The 20,069-nt window shown below is 37.7% G+C and overlaps 1 protein-coding gene across 3 annotated transcripts in view; it reads left to right on the plus strand.

Annotated features, from left to right (window-relative positions):
- Nucleotides 1-19,665, plus strand: part of NR1H4 (nuclear receptor subfamily 1 group H member 4) — a 35,160-nt gene extending 15,495 nt beyond the window's left edge. For 2 of the 3 annotated variants that reach the window (XM_079304878.1, XM_079304879.1), the window contains exons 4-10: nucleotides 3,075-3,227; nucleotides 6,498-6,631; nucleotides 7,130-7,228; nucleotides 7,809-7,908; nucleotides 8,866-9,012; nucleotides 17,630-17,743; nucleotides 18,804-19,665. In XM_079304878.1, the coding sequence (XP_079161004.1) occupies nucleotides 3,075-3,227; nucleotides 6,498-6,631; nucleotides 7,130-7,228; nucleotides 7,809-7,908; nucleotides 8,866-9,012; nucleotides 17,630-17,743; nucleotides 18,804-19,042 (986 nt within the window). In that variant the 3' untranslated portion in view covers nucleotides 19,043-19,665. The remainder of the gene's footprint in view (nucleotides 1-3,074; nucleotides 3,228-6,497; nucleotides 6,632-7,129; nucleotides 7,229-7,808; nucleotides 7,909-8,865; nucleotides 9,013-17,629; nucleotides 17,744-18,803) is intronic. The other variant, XM_079304880.1, reaches the window with a different exon arrangement.
- The last annotated feature ends 404 nt before the right edge of the window (nucleotides 19,666-20,069 follow it).

The raw sequence follows: 20,069 nt of genomic DNA on the forward strand, positions 1-20,069 counted from the left end.
ATTTGTTTCTTTTCCCCCCCCCCCTTGGGCAGATGGAACAATGTTAGTATCTTATCTACTCTCCTCATGAGAATATTAATCTTTGGATATTTGCAGGAGTGTGTGTATATATATATATATATGATTTTTTTAATGCATTAACAAGTATGTATGAACTATTTCACTAATATTTTACAAAATAGTTACAGCACAAGGAGCAATACACTGTGTTTAAACCTGTTTACTGTAGAGACCATTTCTGAAACAACCTTTGCAGAATGACATCAGGGACATTCTGGTACAGCCTCAGCCTGGATAGTTATTCTGGGTTTTAAGGGCTAGGTGTTACAGAACAAATGTGACATAATGCTGTGCTTGTTTAATTGAGCCACAGAATAAGTTCTTTTGAAACAGAAAGTGCCCATGTTCGAGATCCCTTTCAACCCAAGCCATTCTATGACTCCATGAAAAGCTAGTTACACAGCCCCTCCATGCAGGCTTGCAGTAGGAGTTTTTGCAGTATTCAAACCACCCCTGTACTGCTTGATGTGTCTCACACCAGACTAGGAAGGGTCCCTCTTTAATCTTCCCTCACACTAACACCCACCATGAGGGCATAGGGCAAAGGAATGGTGGAAGATGTCTTGATAGTCTGACAGAGCAGAGCAGGTGCTTTGGTAGCAATTGTGAATTTCAAAAACTTTTGAATTTATAAGCCATCAGGATGCCAAACAGACATATTTCCAAAGCTTTCATCTACTCTTTTTACAACTGCACTCCTTCAACTTTCATACTATCCAAAAGAAAAAATTAGCATCAGTAACATTGAAGCAGCTCTACCATAATTAATCATATTCATGACTATCTGAGAACTAAGGAAATTCAACATTTCCAGCCAATATAAGCTTTTTGTAATTTGGCAAGATCAGATGAAAGTAAGACTGTGCCAGAAAAACCTTCAGCTTTTGAGTTTACTAACCCTTTGTTAGTTTAACATATGCCATTTCTGACTTACCTTTAAATTTTAGTAAAACTCCTCCTATTATAGAAAATCACATATAAGTATTTGCAGGTGTCAATGTAAGTTCATTTCAAATTAGTAGTGAATAATATATACAGAAATTTCATTAATACCAAAAGATAATTTCAAAATTAGTTATGAATTCTGTTTAAAAAGACAGTGATTCAAGAGTCACTTCTCAGAAAACTGAAGCAAGAACAGGATTAAAACTAGTGTTTGCAAAAAAGAAAAAATTATTTCACTTTTCATTTCAGATTATTTCACTTTTTCAAAACTTTTGTTTTCAAGAGAAAGTATTTGACCACTTGTTGGTTCCTAGATTTGCATCCATGATTTTACCTTTTTTCTTTATTGCACATCTTAAAAAAAATTTATTAATTTTTTTTTCTTTCTTCCATCATGAATACCTTGTGACTAGGTTGATTGAGAAAGTCATCAATCAGTCTTAGAATGTTATAAATATTTGTGCAGAACTTTTCAGCATTTACTAGTCATTAATGTATTATAAACTATAGAATTTAACATTTACAAATGAAACTATAAATTGTATAAAGCAGATGCAGTTGCCTTTAACTGACAGTGAGAATTTACATCTTAAATCCAGGCTTTTTTTCCCTTCCCTGACCAGTAAATGGTAATTTATTAAAACCATGTGAGTGATGAATAAAAATAATGCCTGAGGCTCCTGGAGGTTCTAAGTAATCTGCATTTCAAAAGAGAGTGATGCCAGTCAACTGTATTTGTTTGAAGAGCAGCCAATAAAACAGACAGCATGGAAGAGATTTCAAGCAGGAATTACTGGAGATTCAGAGAAATGCCAGATTTTTTGTGACCAGGTAGTGGAATTGTTTTACTGGTTGCTACACACTGGTGCTTGGAAGAGATTAGGCAACTCTAAAACCATGGGTCAAATTTGGGAAATTGTCATCTGACAATGCACAATTCTGCAAACACACAGATAGTCCTTTAGATTCACAACTGAATTTGCTCTATGATTTTAGTGTGGGAGACTGGCTCTTATCTGGTCCCTCTTTTAATGCATCAGAGTGCCAGGTTGGAAAACAATAGCTTTATTGTGCCAGGCAGGGGTGATAAGAAAGCAAAAGCTTTTTGAATAGCTCTGATTAATATAAATATTAATATAAACAGAGCCCTGGTTTGAAGCACAGTATAAATCAGTGATGTGGCAGCAAAGCTCCCAGGAGTTTATTTCAGAAACCTGCCCTCACATGGGGAGGAAAACTGATTGCCACTGTACTGATGCTAAATAGTCTTTGCCATGTGAAGGGCAATGTAAGAAGATTATAATGGCACAGTGAGTAACACTAAAAATTCTGTTGCTTTGTGATGACCCTTATTTAATCAGATTTAGTATCTCATGTACCCCATGTTTTGCCCACAGTGCTGCTCTCACAGATGGGAAGCAGCCATATAAGAGATTTGGACAGATTCAGGAAGGTCCTCTCAGTTTCTTGGATCAGTTTGTTTGCAGTAATTATTGTGCAATTTTTAGTGAATCCAGTAACAATACCAGTAGAACTGTCTGTGCAGGTGAAATTGGTGATGACTTAACTCGTCAAGTGGACAATACTCGGTGAATAAGGCTGGAGTACCTTGTAAAGAGGGATGGAGCCACATTTACAAAAAGCAGATGCAGTGCAGCTTCCTTATTAAACTTGGGGATGGGTGAGCAGACCAGTATGGAGAGCTGAGGGAAGGATGAAGAGTTACTCAGCTGTCTTTCTTCTCATTCTCTACCTCAAGAGGTTTAACAGACTCATTTTTTTCCACTGGCTATTTGTAGGGTATCACCCTACAGTTCTAATGTTGGTGCTCAGCCTGCTACAGGCAGGTTTCAGATTTGGGTCTGAATTTGGGCTCATTTATTAAATTATATGACTTGGATATTGTTATCAGTACAAGTATCAAGAATGCAGTCATCCAGGCACTGAAAGAAACTGATGGCCTGGCAGAACTTGTATCATTCAGAAAATTCAGTGCAGATGGAGGTGAACTTCACCTTGATGACTTTGCTTCTGAATGTTTTCATTTACATCACTGCTGTCTTGTGCAGGATTCTTCAGAAGAAGCATCACAAAAAATGCAGTATACAAGTGTAAAAATGGAGGCAACTGCGAGATGGACATGTACATGAGGAGAAAATGCCAGGAGTGCCGTCTAAGGAAATGCAAGCAGATGGGCATGTTGGCTGAATGTATGTATACAGGTATTTGCATCATCTAGTCAGAGCGTGCATTAAATGCTACAATTGCTTGAGTGGTCTGGTTTTGACAATAAAGTTATAAAAGATGTCATATGAAAGAAGATGCTGTGCCTGTGCATCAAACCCTGTTGAAAGACAAATGCACTTGTAACCAGGGGATTTATTGGTTGGTCAGGCATGTGAGGAAGTAGGAGCTGAGCAAATGGTGGAGTGGGAAGGATCAGGGGAAGTGAGTCTAGGGGAGACTCCCCAGGAGTGAGGATGTTGCAGTGTTATGGAAGCCGGAGCAGGAAAGTCCTGGCACTTTTCTCTCCTACTCTTTCTGGTGCTTCCCCAGTCAAGTTCATGCTGGCGAAGTCAAAGTTTTGGCACACACACAATGTCGTTTTCAAGAAAAGAGCAGGAGTGTTGCTAGCAGGAAGTTTCTGTGGATTTGCCAAATGGATGTTCCCAGACCTCACCCAGCAATCAGGCAAAGCTGGGTAAGGGCTAGCCCTTTTTTATAGTCCCATTAGCTTTTCTTGTGGTGCTGTAGATTTTCCTGCCTTGCATATAGGCACATAGGTAGTACTCATAGACATATAGGTCTCCAGAAATTAACCCAATGGATTTTAATAATGTTTCGTATTAAAACAAATATCCTATTCAGATTCACAGTATATAAATTTTATTGAGCTTCTAACTGGATAACTTAGAACAATGAGGATATTAGAGTGCAACTTGTAACATGCTTAAAGCTGCACTTTGAGTTATTACACTATTTTTGTGAGCTTTCTCCTGAAAACACTCTGTAAGCATCTGCTCTTTTGCCTTCCATGAATAGAACTACAATTTATTTGTTTGATGGCTCTGGTCCCTTTAGCATACACGTATGTGTGAAATCAATTTAGGTTCATACAGGAAATTAATCTACTTGGAATTTTTAATATATTTCTATCCTTCAATCTGATCAGAAGATGCTATAGTAACTGTGGGTTGTATGAGAAACAATAAGCTCCATCACTATTTCAAAAGTGTTGCCAGCATAATGTAATTAATCTTTCATTCTGCAAATTGAACAGGCTGCAAAGATCCCGAGATAGGACATAATCTTGTGCAATACATAAATATATGAGCACACCCCACTTTGATGGAAGAACTCTATGAGCCCTGCATTGTCAGAGGAAAGTAACTCCCCTATGGAGCTGACCTCTGATCCATTGCTTCAAAATTTTGAGGATTCAAAATAGCTTGAGTCACTCAGTGCAGTAAAAAGCCCAACAACCCACTGCTGAAAAAAAAAACCAGGTCAGCGTAAATAATACTGACTGGGACCACATGAAACTTTTATACTGGCCTATCATTTTCACAGGCTGGCACACAGGAAATAAAAGCCAGTGGGTGCTGCTGCCATTTGACTCTCCCTCTGCAATGGAAACACAGGGTATCTTGTGTTGCTCATGACTTAACCATAAGTGTGCTCTAATGCACTGCAATGAGGATGTTTGGCAAGGCACCATTTAATGGCTCTAAAGTAGGAGTGTGTCATATAATTGCTTTTAGTTCAAGGTAATCTAGGACAGTAAAACACGAAACTTCTAGTAGTATAGGGCATTTATTTGAAAAAATATGACTAGGAAATAAAAGGTTACCTTGAACTTTGTTTCACTTACTCATTTTGTAGGATTGTAATTGCAAGCTCTGTGGTTTCTTTTTTTTCCTCAGAACAAGAAGCTAAAGTATTATAAATATTTATGGCACAGCTGCTCAATAATCTTTCTCCTGCCCTTTATGTGCAAACTATAGACAGACCAAAATTACTACCCATCAATTTCAGTCATTTGCTGTCATTTGTATTTAAACTGCATGTCTCTTGGGTGAAATGTCTACCTAGGGAAGACCCAGGTTCTACCACTCTGCCTGGAATTTTACACCCATTGAAACCTAGCTATTTCTGAGCTAAAAAGTGATGTCCTGTCACACTCACAAGTTTTTCAGAAGATTTAAATGGAGCCAGAATAAGATATCAAGGTAATACTTAGTAGCAAGAAGTGTGAGAAAAATCTGACTTAATGCTTAAGGCAAATGTAAAACAAATTTTCCCTACGAAGGCAATAGACCAGATCCTAAGCTGGTGGAAAACAGCACAAGCCCATTAACAGCACCAAAGGATGCACTGAATAATTTAGAAAAAGAAATCTATGGTGCTGTGTGGCACCACAAATCACATGGCTCGATACCAATTATTATCTCCATCATTCCTATTCCATCCTTTCAAGGTATTCTTTGCAGGTCTTATTTTAATCATGTAAATTTCCTCTTCTCTCAGCAGTTCAGGTAGGTCATTTTATATAGGGCTCAAACAGGAAATTAAAAACATTCACAACAAGATTCACTGGTTTCATGGTATCTTCCTCCACATCATATACTCACTGAATGAGCCTCTTTTCCTGCTCTGCAGTTTTAAAGGTGAAGAATGGAAAGAATACTTGAATAAAGGAGAGAAAGAGAGAAAGAAAGAAAGAGAGAGAAAGAAAGGTTTTATTTTAGATGAATACTTAGGTGTTTACCTTTTCATTTGTGATTTCTGACTCTCTTCCACAGCTTGTGTAGGGTACCTACTGCTCCTTCCTTTTGTTAGCACAAGAAAATTGATAGTTTTTTATGACAGCCAAACAAGAATAGCTTCTTGTTCAAGGTACTTAAGTGTAGTCCAGAACAAAAGGAAAAACCCCAAACCACAAATACAAAAATCCCTTTTTGCAACTGAGACTCTATAATAAAACCAGGGCTTTACACACTCCTCTAATACAATGAAAACCAAGACCATCAGGGTAACTTCTTAAATAAATTCATTTTAAAGGTACTTTTGCCAGTCTGAGTTAATTCTGAGTCCACATTTTCAGCTGTTGGTCTGTAGTAATGCAGCAATGGCTAAAGTCCTCAGAGTCCCCTCTTCTGCACGGGTTTTCTTTCCAAAGATTCTGCACAACTGACCTAATATTGCTTAAAGATTATTGAAAATATCCAATGCCCTTTGTGTAAGAATAGCTGCACCTCAATCACTGTTTTGGATCAGAGCACAAAAGCATTATTTTATGTCCTCCAGTTGTTCCTGTTTATTGCTCTCCAGTATATTCCCATCACTAATGGGCTTTTTGCCTGTAAGAATAGATCAGACCTGGTCCAAAGCAAGACCCCTGACATGCTCAGTGTGTGGATTCTGGATGAGCAGAACCAACTGTTTTGCTCTTCAGTGCCTATATAAAAATCCAATTGCTTTGTGTGTCCTAGGTCTCTTAACAGAGATACAGTGCAAGTCAAAAAGGCTACGGAAAAATGTGAAGCAGCCCCCAGATCAGACAGCCAATGAAGACAATGAAGGCCATGATGTGAAACAAGTCACTTCTACTACTAAAATATACAGGGTAAGAATTCTTATAATTATTCATACTGTACTGGGGATGTGATTTTTGTTAAATGCATATAGTAAAATTCTTCAAAACCCTCTGGATCTACCTGTACTCTACCTTCCACTAAGTCAAGGAAATACCTTGAGTGAGTAGTTCTGATATTTTTAGTCAAAACCCTGTAAAGCATCTGTAACATCCATGCAGTATTTTTCTGTGTTACATATATCACATGCAGTGAGGTATGATATTAAAACTTGAACATACCTAGTAATTTGCTAAGCATTCCCTTATTTCTAATAATTAACCACACAAATCTATACAGTTAAAAACATTATACACCTCTGTTCTGTACACTTATGTTAAAGCATCAGTGACAAGAAAGCAAACTTGTTATCTCCTTAGTTTCCAAATGGTGAAAACCAGATGTATAGCTTTTGCCTCAAGCAGGAGATGCTACTATGACTGCATTTCATGATGAGCTTTTTTTTTTTTTTTTTCTTTTTGCTAGTATAGGAGAAGATAGAACTTACCCCAGAACAGCAGAAACTTCTTGATTATATTATGGATTCATACAGCAAACAACAAATACCCCAGGAGGTGTCAAAAAAACTAGTAAGTATATTGAAAATTTCATTTTTGAAACACTGATAAAGAAGCTGAGGATTAAAAGGCAAAAAATATTTGTAGTCAGGATAAGTGGGTGTAGTAAGTTAAGCAAACTATGGGCTTACACTTAAAGTATGCTGAAAGTGGGGCAGAATCTCTCCCATTCAGTCAACAATTAGACCACATCTTCATCAAATTAAATTACATTAAATAACATTAAGTATTAAGAAAAATCTTTAAACTCTTTAAGAATAAGACTTTTATGATCAAATCTAACCTTTGCTGACTGGAACAACTTTTTTTTCATTGTGAGTGTAGGCAGTGATTTGAGTTTGACTTGTTGTCAAAAACTTCTTTTCTGCAATGACACCAGCCTGGAATCTTGAAAATATTTTCTAGAGATACTGGCTACTTCTTATGTTGCATTCCAAAATACTTGGTTTTGGCAATATTGGAGACAAATTGCAGTGTTTGGTGGAACTCTTGCCAGGTCCAGTCTAATAAAAAATCTAGTCTTGATTTCATGCTCTTAAATATGAAATGTCAGTGAAAATTAACAGGTTTTGTTTGGTTTGTTTTTTAACAGTTGAACGAGGAATTCAGCGCTGAAGGCAATTTTCTAATTTTAACAGAAATGGCTACCAGTCATGTGCAGGTTCTTGTGGAATTCACCAAAAAACTACCAGGTATATATATCCTGCATGTTGGGGAAAATTTTGTTACTGCAATGCTTACATACCTTTCTGTTGCCTTTTGGCAATCTTTGTGTGTATTTTAAAGACTATTTTAAAATGCTTGATCATTCTACACATTGTTTAGATACTGTATAAAGAAAAGATGCTTTGTGCTCAGAAGAATAGTAGACTGAACAATCCAAACTCTGCTGCTCCAATATGTAACACCCCTTAACTATTGACAAAGAAAATACTCAGAGAAGGGATTGTGTCTGTAGAGGGATTTTATTTTTATATATTGCTGCAGTCCCAAATAATCTGCCTCTAAATTACTACTAGTACTTGTTAGACTCTACTTCATTGCCTTTGCTGCCTTTCTAGCAATGCCTCTAGGTTATAATATCCACTGAATTGTGAGTCCCACACAAGAACTTTCTCTAGTCGGTGGCAAATATTTATGGTCTGTGCATAGTGTGTTATGGACAAGTGCTGAACATCTGGGTTTATCAGCATTTTTTAACTCTCAAGTTAGTATTGCCTCAAGACCAAACACTGGACATGTGGTAGAGGTCCTCTTTAACTAAGGAAGGTGCATTCTAACACTGAAAGTAGCATGGCAGTGGGAAAGGGATATAGAGAGCTCTGGTGGAAACATGACGGAAGATATTATGGAGCAGCATCAGGTTAGACAAAATTCTCACTATTGGTTATGCTACACCACACTTCACTTATCCTCTAAAAGCACCATGAACACTGAAATATGTGTGCAATCCTCATAAACTTTGGGGAGGTTCAAATCAGAGTTGTTTTCTGAAGTCCAGGTTTGAATGTCTGCAGCACTTAGCAATGCTGCTGACACCAACATTGAGGTTATGCAGATGTGTGGCACCTCACATGCAGGAATTTCAGGACAGAAAGAAGTGGGAGCTGTTTTTTTTGCTTCCTGACTTGTCTCTCATGTGTCTTCAGGCTTCCAAACCCTAGATCATGAAGACCAGATTGCTCTGCTGAAGGGCTCAGCAGTAGAAGCCATGTTCCTCCGTTCAGCTGAGATTTTCAGCAAGAAGCTTCCCACGGGGCACACCGTCCTTCTAGAAGAAAGAATTCGCAATAGTGGTAGGTGTCTTGTTTAATGGGGCAAAACCCCATTAAACCCCAAAACCAAACCACACCACTGCACTTCTGTGCCAGTATTTGGGCCTTGGGAAGCTAGTAAGATTGTTTAGTAGCATTGAGATAGATTTATCTGAATGTTGTTCTTTACATTAACTAGAACAAATGTAACTGAGCCTTGAGTCTAAAGTTCATAAGGTAAAGGATTCTTTACATTACAACTGTTATGAGTAATGCTGCATCAAATAAACCTAGTGCATGTCTCCAATGATAAGTATGAAAGAAGAACAAAGAAGAACTATTACCATTTCAAATTGGTCATGTAAAGTATTGGTAATCATGCTTTCAAAGACAATCCCTATAAGAAGAAAAGAAAAAGAAATATTTTAGTATATTACTGAAGATGACTGAAGGCAAGCACCTGTTCTTAGGGTTGTTCTGGTAAAATTGAATCACACGTAACAAGATGCAAAGAATTATGAATGCAGCATGTTCTCAGTGTGTTTTTTACTCCTTAAAGTCCATTGAAATCTCAGTGACTCTGATAAATTCCACCGGTTCTGGACATAAATTGTAATAATTATAAAAAGCCAAATGGGGCTAGATGTTAGTTACTTAGAGAAAGTGGTATTATACGTGATTATGCATTGTGCTCCATCAATGCACTACTAAATGTTTTGCCTTTTTCTGTATTGACCAGCAAGCTTTATCCAACCCTCAGATATCTATCAATGAATATTCAAATGGATCAACAATTCTGAATAAGAGAGTCAGTCTATAGATTCTGGCTTCTGAGTTTCCTTTTTAAGGATCAGAAGGAGAAGAGACAGAAGAACTAGTCAGTACTAATCATGGAAATGGGCTTGAACTCAGTTCAGTTCAGAAAGTACTACCAGTGTAAGCAAAATTAATCCAATACTTACATATTTGGTTCACTGAAAAGGAGTCAGAAAACTTGAGAATAATTTGCTAGCTGAAAATATGTATTTATTTTGGTTTAACACACTCATTTATAATTATTAGTTTTTTTATATTTCTTTTGTTTTGATTGATTTTAAGAGGGTACTACTTGATGGACTGGAAACAGTGACTTCCAGAGTGATACAAATAGCTTCCGGTCCAGATTCTGCAGGCAGAGAACTATGCCAAGAAGGCCAGATATGTTTCCTGGAAACTGTAATGAGTTGTCACAGATCCAAATGTCTTCATTAAGAGACTTTTTTTACTGGATTATAACTCACGTTTTTGACAAATGATCAGAGAATGGTCAGAGAAATGAATCCTTATGGCAACACAATTAATGAAAGCTTCCCTTCTCTAATCTGCAAAATGAGTAGGAAGCTTCTTTGTTCAGAGTATCAACTATTCATTAAAAAAAAAAAAACCCAAAAGCAGTAAATATTTAATCCAGAACATTGCATAAGCCATTATGCCATTATAATTTTTCCTTAGTCATAATTGTAAAATATTCTTTTAATTCTCTGCGACTACTGAATCCAGATGAGATTCAATATTATATTTTGCAAGTTCTTGCTTTGACTTTATGATAACACAACTGGCTGGAATATTACATTGTATCCTGCCTTAGTATTATTTGCCTGTCATATTGCAGATTTTAAAAAAAGAATTTTGTGTAGAACAATTTAGAAGGAATTTGTGTAGAAATTTCAAGACAATTAACAAATGTGGTAGATTTCCCACAATTATTTTGTTTTTCTGTGGGGAAAAAACTCCAGAGTAAATTTAAAGCAAATTCTTTGACTAAAAACCGGGGCTAAACAGTTCCCAAGAAATGAACCACAATAACTTTTTAAACATGTATGAATATAAATACAAATGTGTATCTTCTATCTTTAGAGGTTTTCTAAAACATCTGCCCTCAAGCCAGGATCAAATTGAAGGCATAAGAGGAAATACTGATGTTAGAACTTCCCCCTCTGTGTATTACAGGAGGATAATGTATTATCCAGCTTACTGCTGCTGACTGCATTTTTTCCTTCTATTAATAGCCAGAATACAGAATAAAATAACTTTTCCCTTATATTTTATTTCTTTACTTAGTGCAAATTCAAACCTACTTCAAAAGATTTTCCTTTGCTGCATTTAATGGGGCTGTGACAACAAAAAAACACAGCTTGTACATCTTTGCATTTGTAGTTTAATTACTGCTACTGGACCTATTTCACTTCTAAATAAATGAAACTTTGAAATAGTTTTAAAATATCTACTACAGAAACAGCTTATTTTTGTGGCTTAAATCCTCATTTTCATGTGTAAAAGTTTAGACAAAATGAAAGAAAGGCATCCAAATTCTTCTGTTATCATTGTTTACACATACAGCTTTCAATGTTATTTCAATTATATGTAATATAAATAATAGTCAAATAAAATATTACAAATATTCAATATTAAAACTGTTAAGTATTATGCAGTTCACACCCCTGCATGTCATAGGAATCAAGACCAGGGCTCTAGGTTTCTTGTACCAAATGTGACATTAAAGTAGAAATGTAAGCAATCTTTTCCAGCCTTAAACAGTAAGGACAAATGCTACTAAAAGCTGCAGCTGCCCATTATCATGTGGGCCAAGAGATAAGAATGGCCAGAAGAGATTAAACCCCTCTTTTCCATATGCCTCACTGGAAAACAAACAAATAAACACAGAAATAAAAGAGCCTTAATGCAGCAAACCGAGGCATACTAAGACAATAGAGACAATGGAAGAAATTCAGTGATGGCTGAGTGGAGTTTAACAATCAAGTTTATAGGTAACAAATGAAGAAACAGCATCAGGATTATTTGTGGCTCCTAGTGAGGTCCTAATCATTCTCATGCCAGCAGCCATAAATTATTGCTGTCAGTCAGAATTTCTTTCTGTCTGTATATTTTTAGGTACAGACTATTGCCTGAATATCATAAGTTCTATTGTCAAGCTTTGATGCCTTATCCATAAAATCAAGGAGGGTGGTGGTGGTCCTGCCTAAAAGTCACAAGCTATCCACAGTTCTGTCACCTGCCACCACGTCCACTTTGAAGCTGCCCTCATCTATGAATATTTATGCCTTCTCCAGTTTGATTGTATGGAATGTTAGGGGCTTATTTCTGATAAAGAAGTCAGAGATCTTGTGGTGATGACCTTTGAGCATTATCAGCATTCATTTTCATTCTCATGCTGATGAGGTGTATTTTTATTTCTCAGCTTGTGCATATTGCTCAAGTCCTGCTGCACCTCAGAGACTGCCTTTGTTTGAGCCCTGATGGTCTTTTTCCATCAGCTGATATGAAAACTCTCACATTAGGTGCTCCTGTGGCTGAAATCCTCTCCTATGCACCCTAATATTGAGACTTAATGAGAAATACAGACTTTTGTTTAATGTTACTGAGATTTGGTGCCATTTACTCATCTTATTTGATGCTTCATTATGCATATACCATATTGTGATTGACTGTGAAAGGCTGACATTCTAGTAATTTAATGCTTAGTGGTTTTTTTGTTATTTTGAAAGCAAATTCTCCTCATTACTGAGCAGTACAGTATTTTTAAGAAACAGAGCTGAAAGACAGAAATTTTTCCCTGTGAGCATTTGTAGTTTGTTTTGCTGAAGATCCTAGGTTTCAGTAGTCATGAAAAGACAGGGATTTTTATTTTGTCATTTTACTCTACAGAGCAGTTCTAGGAATTGGAGTATTGTGAAATAAAATACTGATATTGACAGAAAGGGAAGAATCTGGACCCAAATTTTAAGTTGGCAGCAGGACCTCTGGCATTGTGAAATACACTGTTGTCTTCCTGGATGGGTTACAGGTGCTGAAGTACACTCAGATCCAAGGAAAAAAGAAATAGCCGCACTTTCAAAGCATTGGCAGGAGGCCACCTTTTTCCATTGAATATGGGATACAAAGTTCCCATTGATTTGGATAAGAGGCTCCTGCAACCTAAAGCAAAGCTTGGTGTTGGAACATGGATACCTAATAATTTCCATTGCCCTCTTTTCTAATTTGGTTACTAGTACTGAGCAAAAGTGGTCCTTCAAATCCCTCTCGTGCTGGGCTTTGTGCAGAGGAACAAAATGATCTTCACTGACGTGTCCTAAGTGTCTAACCCTCCAAATGGTCATGTGCATCCTCGTGGAAGGAGTCACATCATCCTGTGACTCAAGGCAAAACTGGCACACTGCCCAAAACATTTAGAAATTTAGACCACTCTAAATTGCAAAATGTAGGAAATAACTTTTCTGTTCACGCTGCTTTCCTGCATGATCTACCACACAGAGTCATCCAGTGCTAGGTACCTGAAGTATATATGAAGTTGCTAAAATCATTTAATTTATATCTACAGGATAGAGCTATACCCATGAAAGCAAGAACAGATGTCAGGGGCCCAATCTCTTTTCTTCTGCATCTTCTTCAGGGCAAAAACTTTTTTAGACTCTGCCTATGAAGACTAGCTCAAGGCAGTGCAGATGCTGCTGCTGTGTGCCAGAACACATTTCTGTCTTTACTGCAGGCACTCAGGCCACTGCTAAAGGAGAATATATGGAAAGGTCATTTGCACCTCCTTATAGGCTTGGTTTGTTGTTTGTTTGTTTGGGATTTTTAAACTAAGGTTTCTTCACTTGCAGTTATGACTTAACAGAGGTCCTGTCCTATGGATTACTTTAAAAAAGATGGGGGTTTAGTACTTAGTTGTGAGTTCTGCTCAACATATGCTAAAGTCTCATTCAAGTTGGCCATTTAACACCTACAAGATAATGGCAGACAGAAAAGTATGTGCCCATGCTCTGGTGTGTCTTCTCTCCTGGCTAGATTTTTCCCTGATTTGGCACTCAGTATCAAGGGGGTGAATTTGGTCAGCTTGATGCATTTGAATAGCTCAGAAGGGAGAGCTAATAAGCAGCATGAAAAGCAATTCTGGTAGATGGAATAATGTGAAAGATAAAATGTTAGTTTGTGAGTAATTAGAATATTTAATTTGCATAATGCACCTACTAATATACCCTTGGTTTCATATTCACTAACACCTCAATGTTTATCAAGCAAAAACGATCTCTATCTGTATTAATAACACAGTGCTAGTTACTGTTAATTAGCATTTAGTCTCAAGCTTTCTTCTTGCAATAGAATAATTATTCAGTTTTGCAAAACGGCCAAAATAGAAGAGAGAATGCTGTCTCAAAAAGCTGGCAATACTGACTTGATATCACAGTAAATACACATATTCCAGGATTATGTTAAACAGATAGTTATTCATGGCCTGGAACTGCAAACCTTATGAAGGTACCAGTCATCGTACCATTAAAGAGAAATCATAACAATAAAACTCTAAAAAAGACAAGATATAAAGTAATGCTGTGTCTTGAACTACAGATGAGGATGAACTTGTGCAAGCAAGGGATATTGAATGAAAATGTTCATGGGTTTATATCTGCTCTAGTTTGATGCTGCAAAGCTGCACTCAGTAAAGCTTGTATTTCCCACTGACCATGCTTGGGTTTGCAGCCAGACATGCATGAAGATAACAAAATAATCAAATTGTCTGCAGTATCTTCTGCAGGTGCCTGAGCTGGGTAAGGTAGGAACCCGTATAAAGCAGAAAGATGCCCAATGGCATATGAAGGATAAACGTGCTCTTACTGCCATAATACTGCATGAAACAAGGGTTTTGAGACCATTTTGAAGAAAGTTAGGAAGGAGGCACAATTAGCATTGACCAGGAAGCTCTGCCTGCCTGACAGCACTGTGCAGGGCTCTCGTCTGATCTAAATATAGAGGGCTAGGCGGAACTAACTTTTCTGTTCTCAATGAGGCACGAAATATAATTTCATCTATTTGATTTGTTTCACTTTTGAGCTATAACTTGTAGCAATAACATTGGGAAAATCATGCAACTCATTTATTTTCTAGCCTTTCCAGATACAAGCATCAAACCACCTTTAATTCTTGTTCTGATAATCTGCATTGAAATGGAAACATCTCATACAGTAGCTAGGGGGAAAAAAAGTAAGAATTATAAACATCTGTTTCCTATGTTTCCTGTTTTGTTTTTTTTTTTTTCTTTCTGTTGGAGCTTATTAAATCCAAACTGAAGGGTTTACAATCACATTAGAAAACAGCCCCCTCTTGTGACAGAAAGCAATTTGTGTAATGCACAAGATGAAGTAACAGCAGGGAAACTCGACAGCAAAACTGCTATGACAGACGATTCCATTATCCTAGTTTAAAAATTGCTAATTTCTCACGGATTCTTTTCATAATTGTCTTATGACACATATCAGTTTAAAGATTTTGAAGTTCTGTTCTCCTTAGGAAAAGTAGTAAATCACTTGCATTCCTCAAACATCCCTTTTTAACTCCCTTTCATCTCTATGGTTTAATTTCTCTATTTGCAGTACACTGATGCAGAATTCTCTGCAGTGATTTAATTTACTTTCACATCTATACTCATTTTTTGGTTTACCTTTCCATTCTTAATGTTAGCTTCTAAGCTTTCTGGGCAGAGATTTTTTCTTTACATGCTTAGGCATTGTTTGGACCAGTGAGGACCTAAATTAGTTTTGTCACATCCTGTTTGGCACTACCATTTTCATCGTACTTCTGCTATATAGACAACAGGATTTGAGGAGTTTGGGGTCACCAAAACAATTAATTAATACAGCTGAAAGCCAACCTGACCTTCAAAAGAAAAAAGAGAAAAAACCTTCAAATTATGAATATGAGAAACAAATTATGTGAGTCTTAGTCACAGCCCACTTCCTACTATTTCTTGTTTCCTCTTAAGATGATTGTGCCCAGTGGCATACCTTGCACAGAGACTTCTAAACATATCAAATTTGTCTTGGACTTTTCTTGTGTTGTTGCTGAGCTATGTATTTTCATTAAAGGAATTAATTTGCTCTGCTTTAAGGTCCAGCTTTCTACTTCTATTTTTTTCTTCTTTCATGCAAACTTTAAGATTTTGGTGTGCCTTATATATGTGCTATTTACATATTATAGGGAACCAAGGCATTTAAAACCACCCAATAGAGAGACAGGTGGTTCCCCAAAAGTTAGCAATAACAAGTATTCAAAAATTTGAGCAGTTAATGCTGATGACTAATGACATAAGCCTCACAGCACATTAGATGCTATGACTATTGTTTGCTCTGTAAGAAGGTCCAGCTGTGTTACTAACCTCTACAGGATGAGCTGACCTGCATCATATATATCCCCTTAATTTACTTAGATCAGTAGTATTGAACTCATCACAGAAACAAGATTTGTGGCCTGTAATCTGAAGTGAACATAAATTGCACATGTCATGTGCTTAAACATATGAATCAGCCATAAAATAAACCACGCCCTGCAAGACCATTCTTTCACTGTTGAGACACATAACTATTCCACTGCTTGAAGTAAATTCACTGTCACAGCAAAATGTGACTGTTTCACAGTTGAGTCAAATGACTTCATGTTTCCCTTCTTTGAGTTCCACCTGCTGAGTTTCAGTTTGAATTTTGCCTGCTGGAGGCACTCCAAATCTCACTAGCCCTGGACTTCAGCTTTGTATTGTACGCAATGCTCAAACACACATTATTTCATGTGATTTCCAAAGCAAGTTATAAAGACTTCTCCTGGAACAGCTCAAAATTAAGATTAAACCTACAAGAGATCCTATGGCACTCATCTGTGGGAACAGAGGAGGTTTCCATCCTTTCAGCCCAGGAGAGCCAAAAGGCTCTTGCTGCAGAACCACTGGTTTGGATGTCTACATTGCTTCAGAGCTGCAAGCAGCCACCATCAATAGTTTGGTCTGCTCTGAGTGACTCACATATCATTTAAAAAAGGAATCATTTTGATGTCACAGGACTTCTCTTTTACACCAAAGACCAGGATGGAATACATCTGTAATTTAAGGCTAAGAACATTGTGATCTGATGACAAAGTCAGCAAGAAGAAGTCCCTTTAGTATGCCTTAGTTTGGAAACCCCAAAGGCTGCTGCTGATGGTGAGAGAATCACATGATCCCTTTCTTAAATAGGCTTGAATTTTAGCTATTTTTGGCTCTGTATTTCATAATACATTATTTTATGCTTTAAGGTAGTAGTCGTTGCAAGCAAGTTGATCTTGGACTACAGGTAATCCTAGACCTAATGAAAGTTTCAGGCTACATAAAAGGAGTAATTAAGTGTCTTTATGGAGACAACTGAAGAAACTGCCCAAGGCAGTTAGTTAGTTGTGGGGTTGGGCTGGAATTAAACCATACACCCTGAGAGGTTTCCACATACCTAATGCACAGACAGGGAACACAGGGTCTGCTTTGCAAAGAGGATTATCAGCAGACAACGAGGAAACCACGCATGAGACTTGTCCTGAAGAGCCAGATGGACAAACCCACAGAGTAAAATGGTTTGAAAGAAATACTTTGAAACTGTGCAAAAATAAATTGGCAGAGCTTGCTTGTGTCTAGTTTGCTCTGGAAAGCAAGGGTGTGCTTATGCTTTTGTAACTAATTGTCTTGCATCATGATTTCTGTAGTAGATTTCTCCCACCAAGACAGTCAATATGAAATATGAAATAATTGCTGTGTAGCAATAAACCAGAGTGCTTCAATAATTAAGACATATTATGACTTTTTTTACAGGTATCTCAGATGAATTTATAACTCCCATGTTTAATTTTTATAAAAGCATTGGAGAGCTGAAGATGACACAGGAAGAATATGCACTGCTCACAGCCATAGTTATCCTGTCTCCAGGTAACTTCTCATCCAGTATTAAATATTAGTGGTTCTGGAAAGAAAGCATGAGGAGCATGAAGTGAGATTTGTAAAAAATTACATTCTACATGGAGTAAGTAAATGTGCGTGCTCATTCTGTATATTCAGTTGTTAAACCAGAAAACAAGCACATAAATAGAAATTCCAAATATCCTGCTACACCATTTGGTTTTGAATACAAGAAAAAACTGCTTAAACAATGTGCTTTTAAAAATTACAGGTATCTCTTTGCTGCTTAGCAAAACAGGCATCTTCCTTCAGAAAACCCCAGATGTGGCTACATGCACATCACCTCTGACCATTGTGGAATGCCACAAATTTTGGAGGGAAATTGGGAAGCCCTATAACTTAGAATAGAATATGGCAATTAAGATCTTCAGACTTTATTGGGAGGTTTCCAAATCAGGTTTCATGAAAGATGGGAAGGTGAAGCATTTCCACCACTCTTTTAAGTCAGTGGCTCTCAGGTAATTATTTTACACCAAAAATCCCATCCTTGTCTTTTCCTCCCAATCCAAGCATCCAGACATGTTTCCATATGAACAAAATAAAAAGACAAGTATTTTCTAAGAAAGAAATTTAATCTGAGAATGAAGATGTTTGATTTCACCCTGGTGACCTGCTTGTACACTCTTCTCTACTGGCCAAATTCCCCAGATGTACCACGTCTCAAAGAACTCAGGGTGTTGCTCAGTTTTTGCAATGCATTGCAAGATGTACTCTGGTGCAGAACCACATGGAGAAATGATGATATAAATCCAGTAAAGCATTGCTGAGTTAAAACACTTCAGTCTTTGAGAAGTTTAGAAGTTTTCTCTAGCTAGAAGTGAGAAGCTTACATGAAAACCCTAAAGCAAAAATACAGCATGAAGCCTTTTTGTTTCATATTAGTTTGAAAATAACTATTCTTAGTAGGTATGAACATCAGTGGCCAGTATAAATACTTGAATATTTTTATATTAACTTATCAGTGTAAATAATTGTAATGTACCAGAGCATATATTTGCTAATCACTTATTTTCTTTGAAACCATAATCAGATCGACAATACATAAAGGACAGAGATTCTGTGGAAAGACTTCAAGAACCACTGTTGGATATTCTACAAAAAGTCTGCAAACTTCACCACCCAGATAACCCTCAACACTTTGCATGTCTTCTGGGTCGTCTCACAGAATTACGGACATTTAACCATCATCACGCAGAGATGCTGATGTCATGGAGAGTGAACGACCACAAATTCACACCTCTTCTCTGTGAGATCTGGGATGTGCAGTGATGGATACTTCCTTATTTTATTTTAGGAGAAATATCTTTTTAAAGGACCACATAGCACTTACTTATTTTCATAGAAAAGTATCCCACGGTGCATTACATTTTCTTTACTGCATTTTTATAGAAAGATACTATGGATTCATAAAAGTAATTTTGTTCACTATGCACAGAATTTTGTATAGCTATCAGATCCTCACATGTGAGTATAACTTTTTCTGTATTTATACCCTCCGATCCAGAAAGAGCCCACCAGCTCTTCAGGGGAAACCAATTAATTCCTGCTGCAATTAAGCTAATGCAGTTTCTGTTCCTCTGTAAAGAAACAAGGAAATGCAAGTTTCCATTCATAATTTTTCATTGCAGTGTTTTGGGTTTTTTTTCTTTACCTCTGTCAAAGAATACATTCCAGATAGTTACAGTAATGAACCAGCTGAAATGTTTAATGTCATGTCATTTGCGTTTCAACTCTCAAATGTGTTGATGTAAGGTGTGCAAGATGTTAGTTCTTCACGAGATGAAAAATTATGTAATGGACAAAAACCACATACACACAAAAACTCTTTTCATGATGTAAGTGTAGCTTCAATTGCATTATTGTTTCGAAGTAAAAATTATAGAGTATCTTTACGTTGTGAAAGTGTGTCACAGGTTATTTTGCTTTATGACTTTGATGGCTGGTGCTTAATGGCTCTCGAAAATACCATCAGGTAAGCGTGTCTGGATGCAGCGCGCGGAGGTGCGGATGCTGCCGGCAGGCAGAGGGGACTCCGTGCCGGGTGCGCTCCGAGCCCCGCCGGCCCGGGCAGCGAGGGCTGTGCCGAGCGCTGCGGCACAACGCCGGCTGCGGGGCGGGCTGTGCGCCTCCCAGCCGCGGGGCAGGCGGGCGGTGTTCCAGCCCGGGGGCGGTGTCCCAGCCCGCGGTGCCGGTGTTGGTGTTGGTGTTGGTGCTGGTGCCGGTGCCGGGAGCGGGGCGGTGCCGCGGCTCCGGGCCAGGTGCTGCGGGCGCGGCCCCGCCCCCGGCGCCGATTGGC

Source organism: Erithacus rubecula, assembly GCF_903797595.1.
Source record: "Erithacus rubecula genome assembly, chromosome: 4".
In the NCBI taxonomy this organism is placed as follows: Eukaryota; Metazoa; Chordata; class Aves; order Passeriformes; family Muscicapidae; genus Erithacus; species Erithacus rubecula.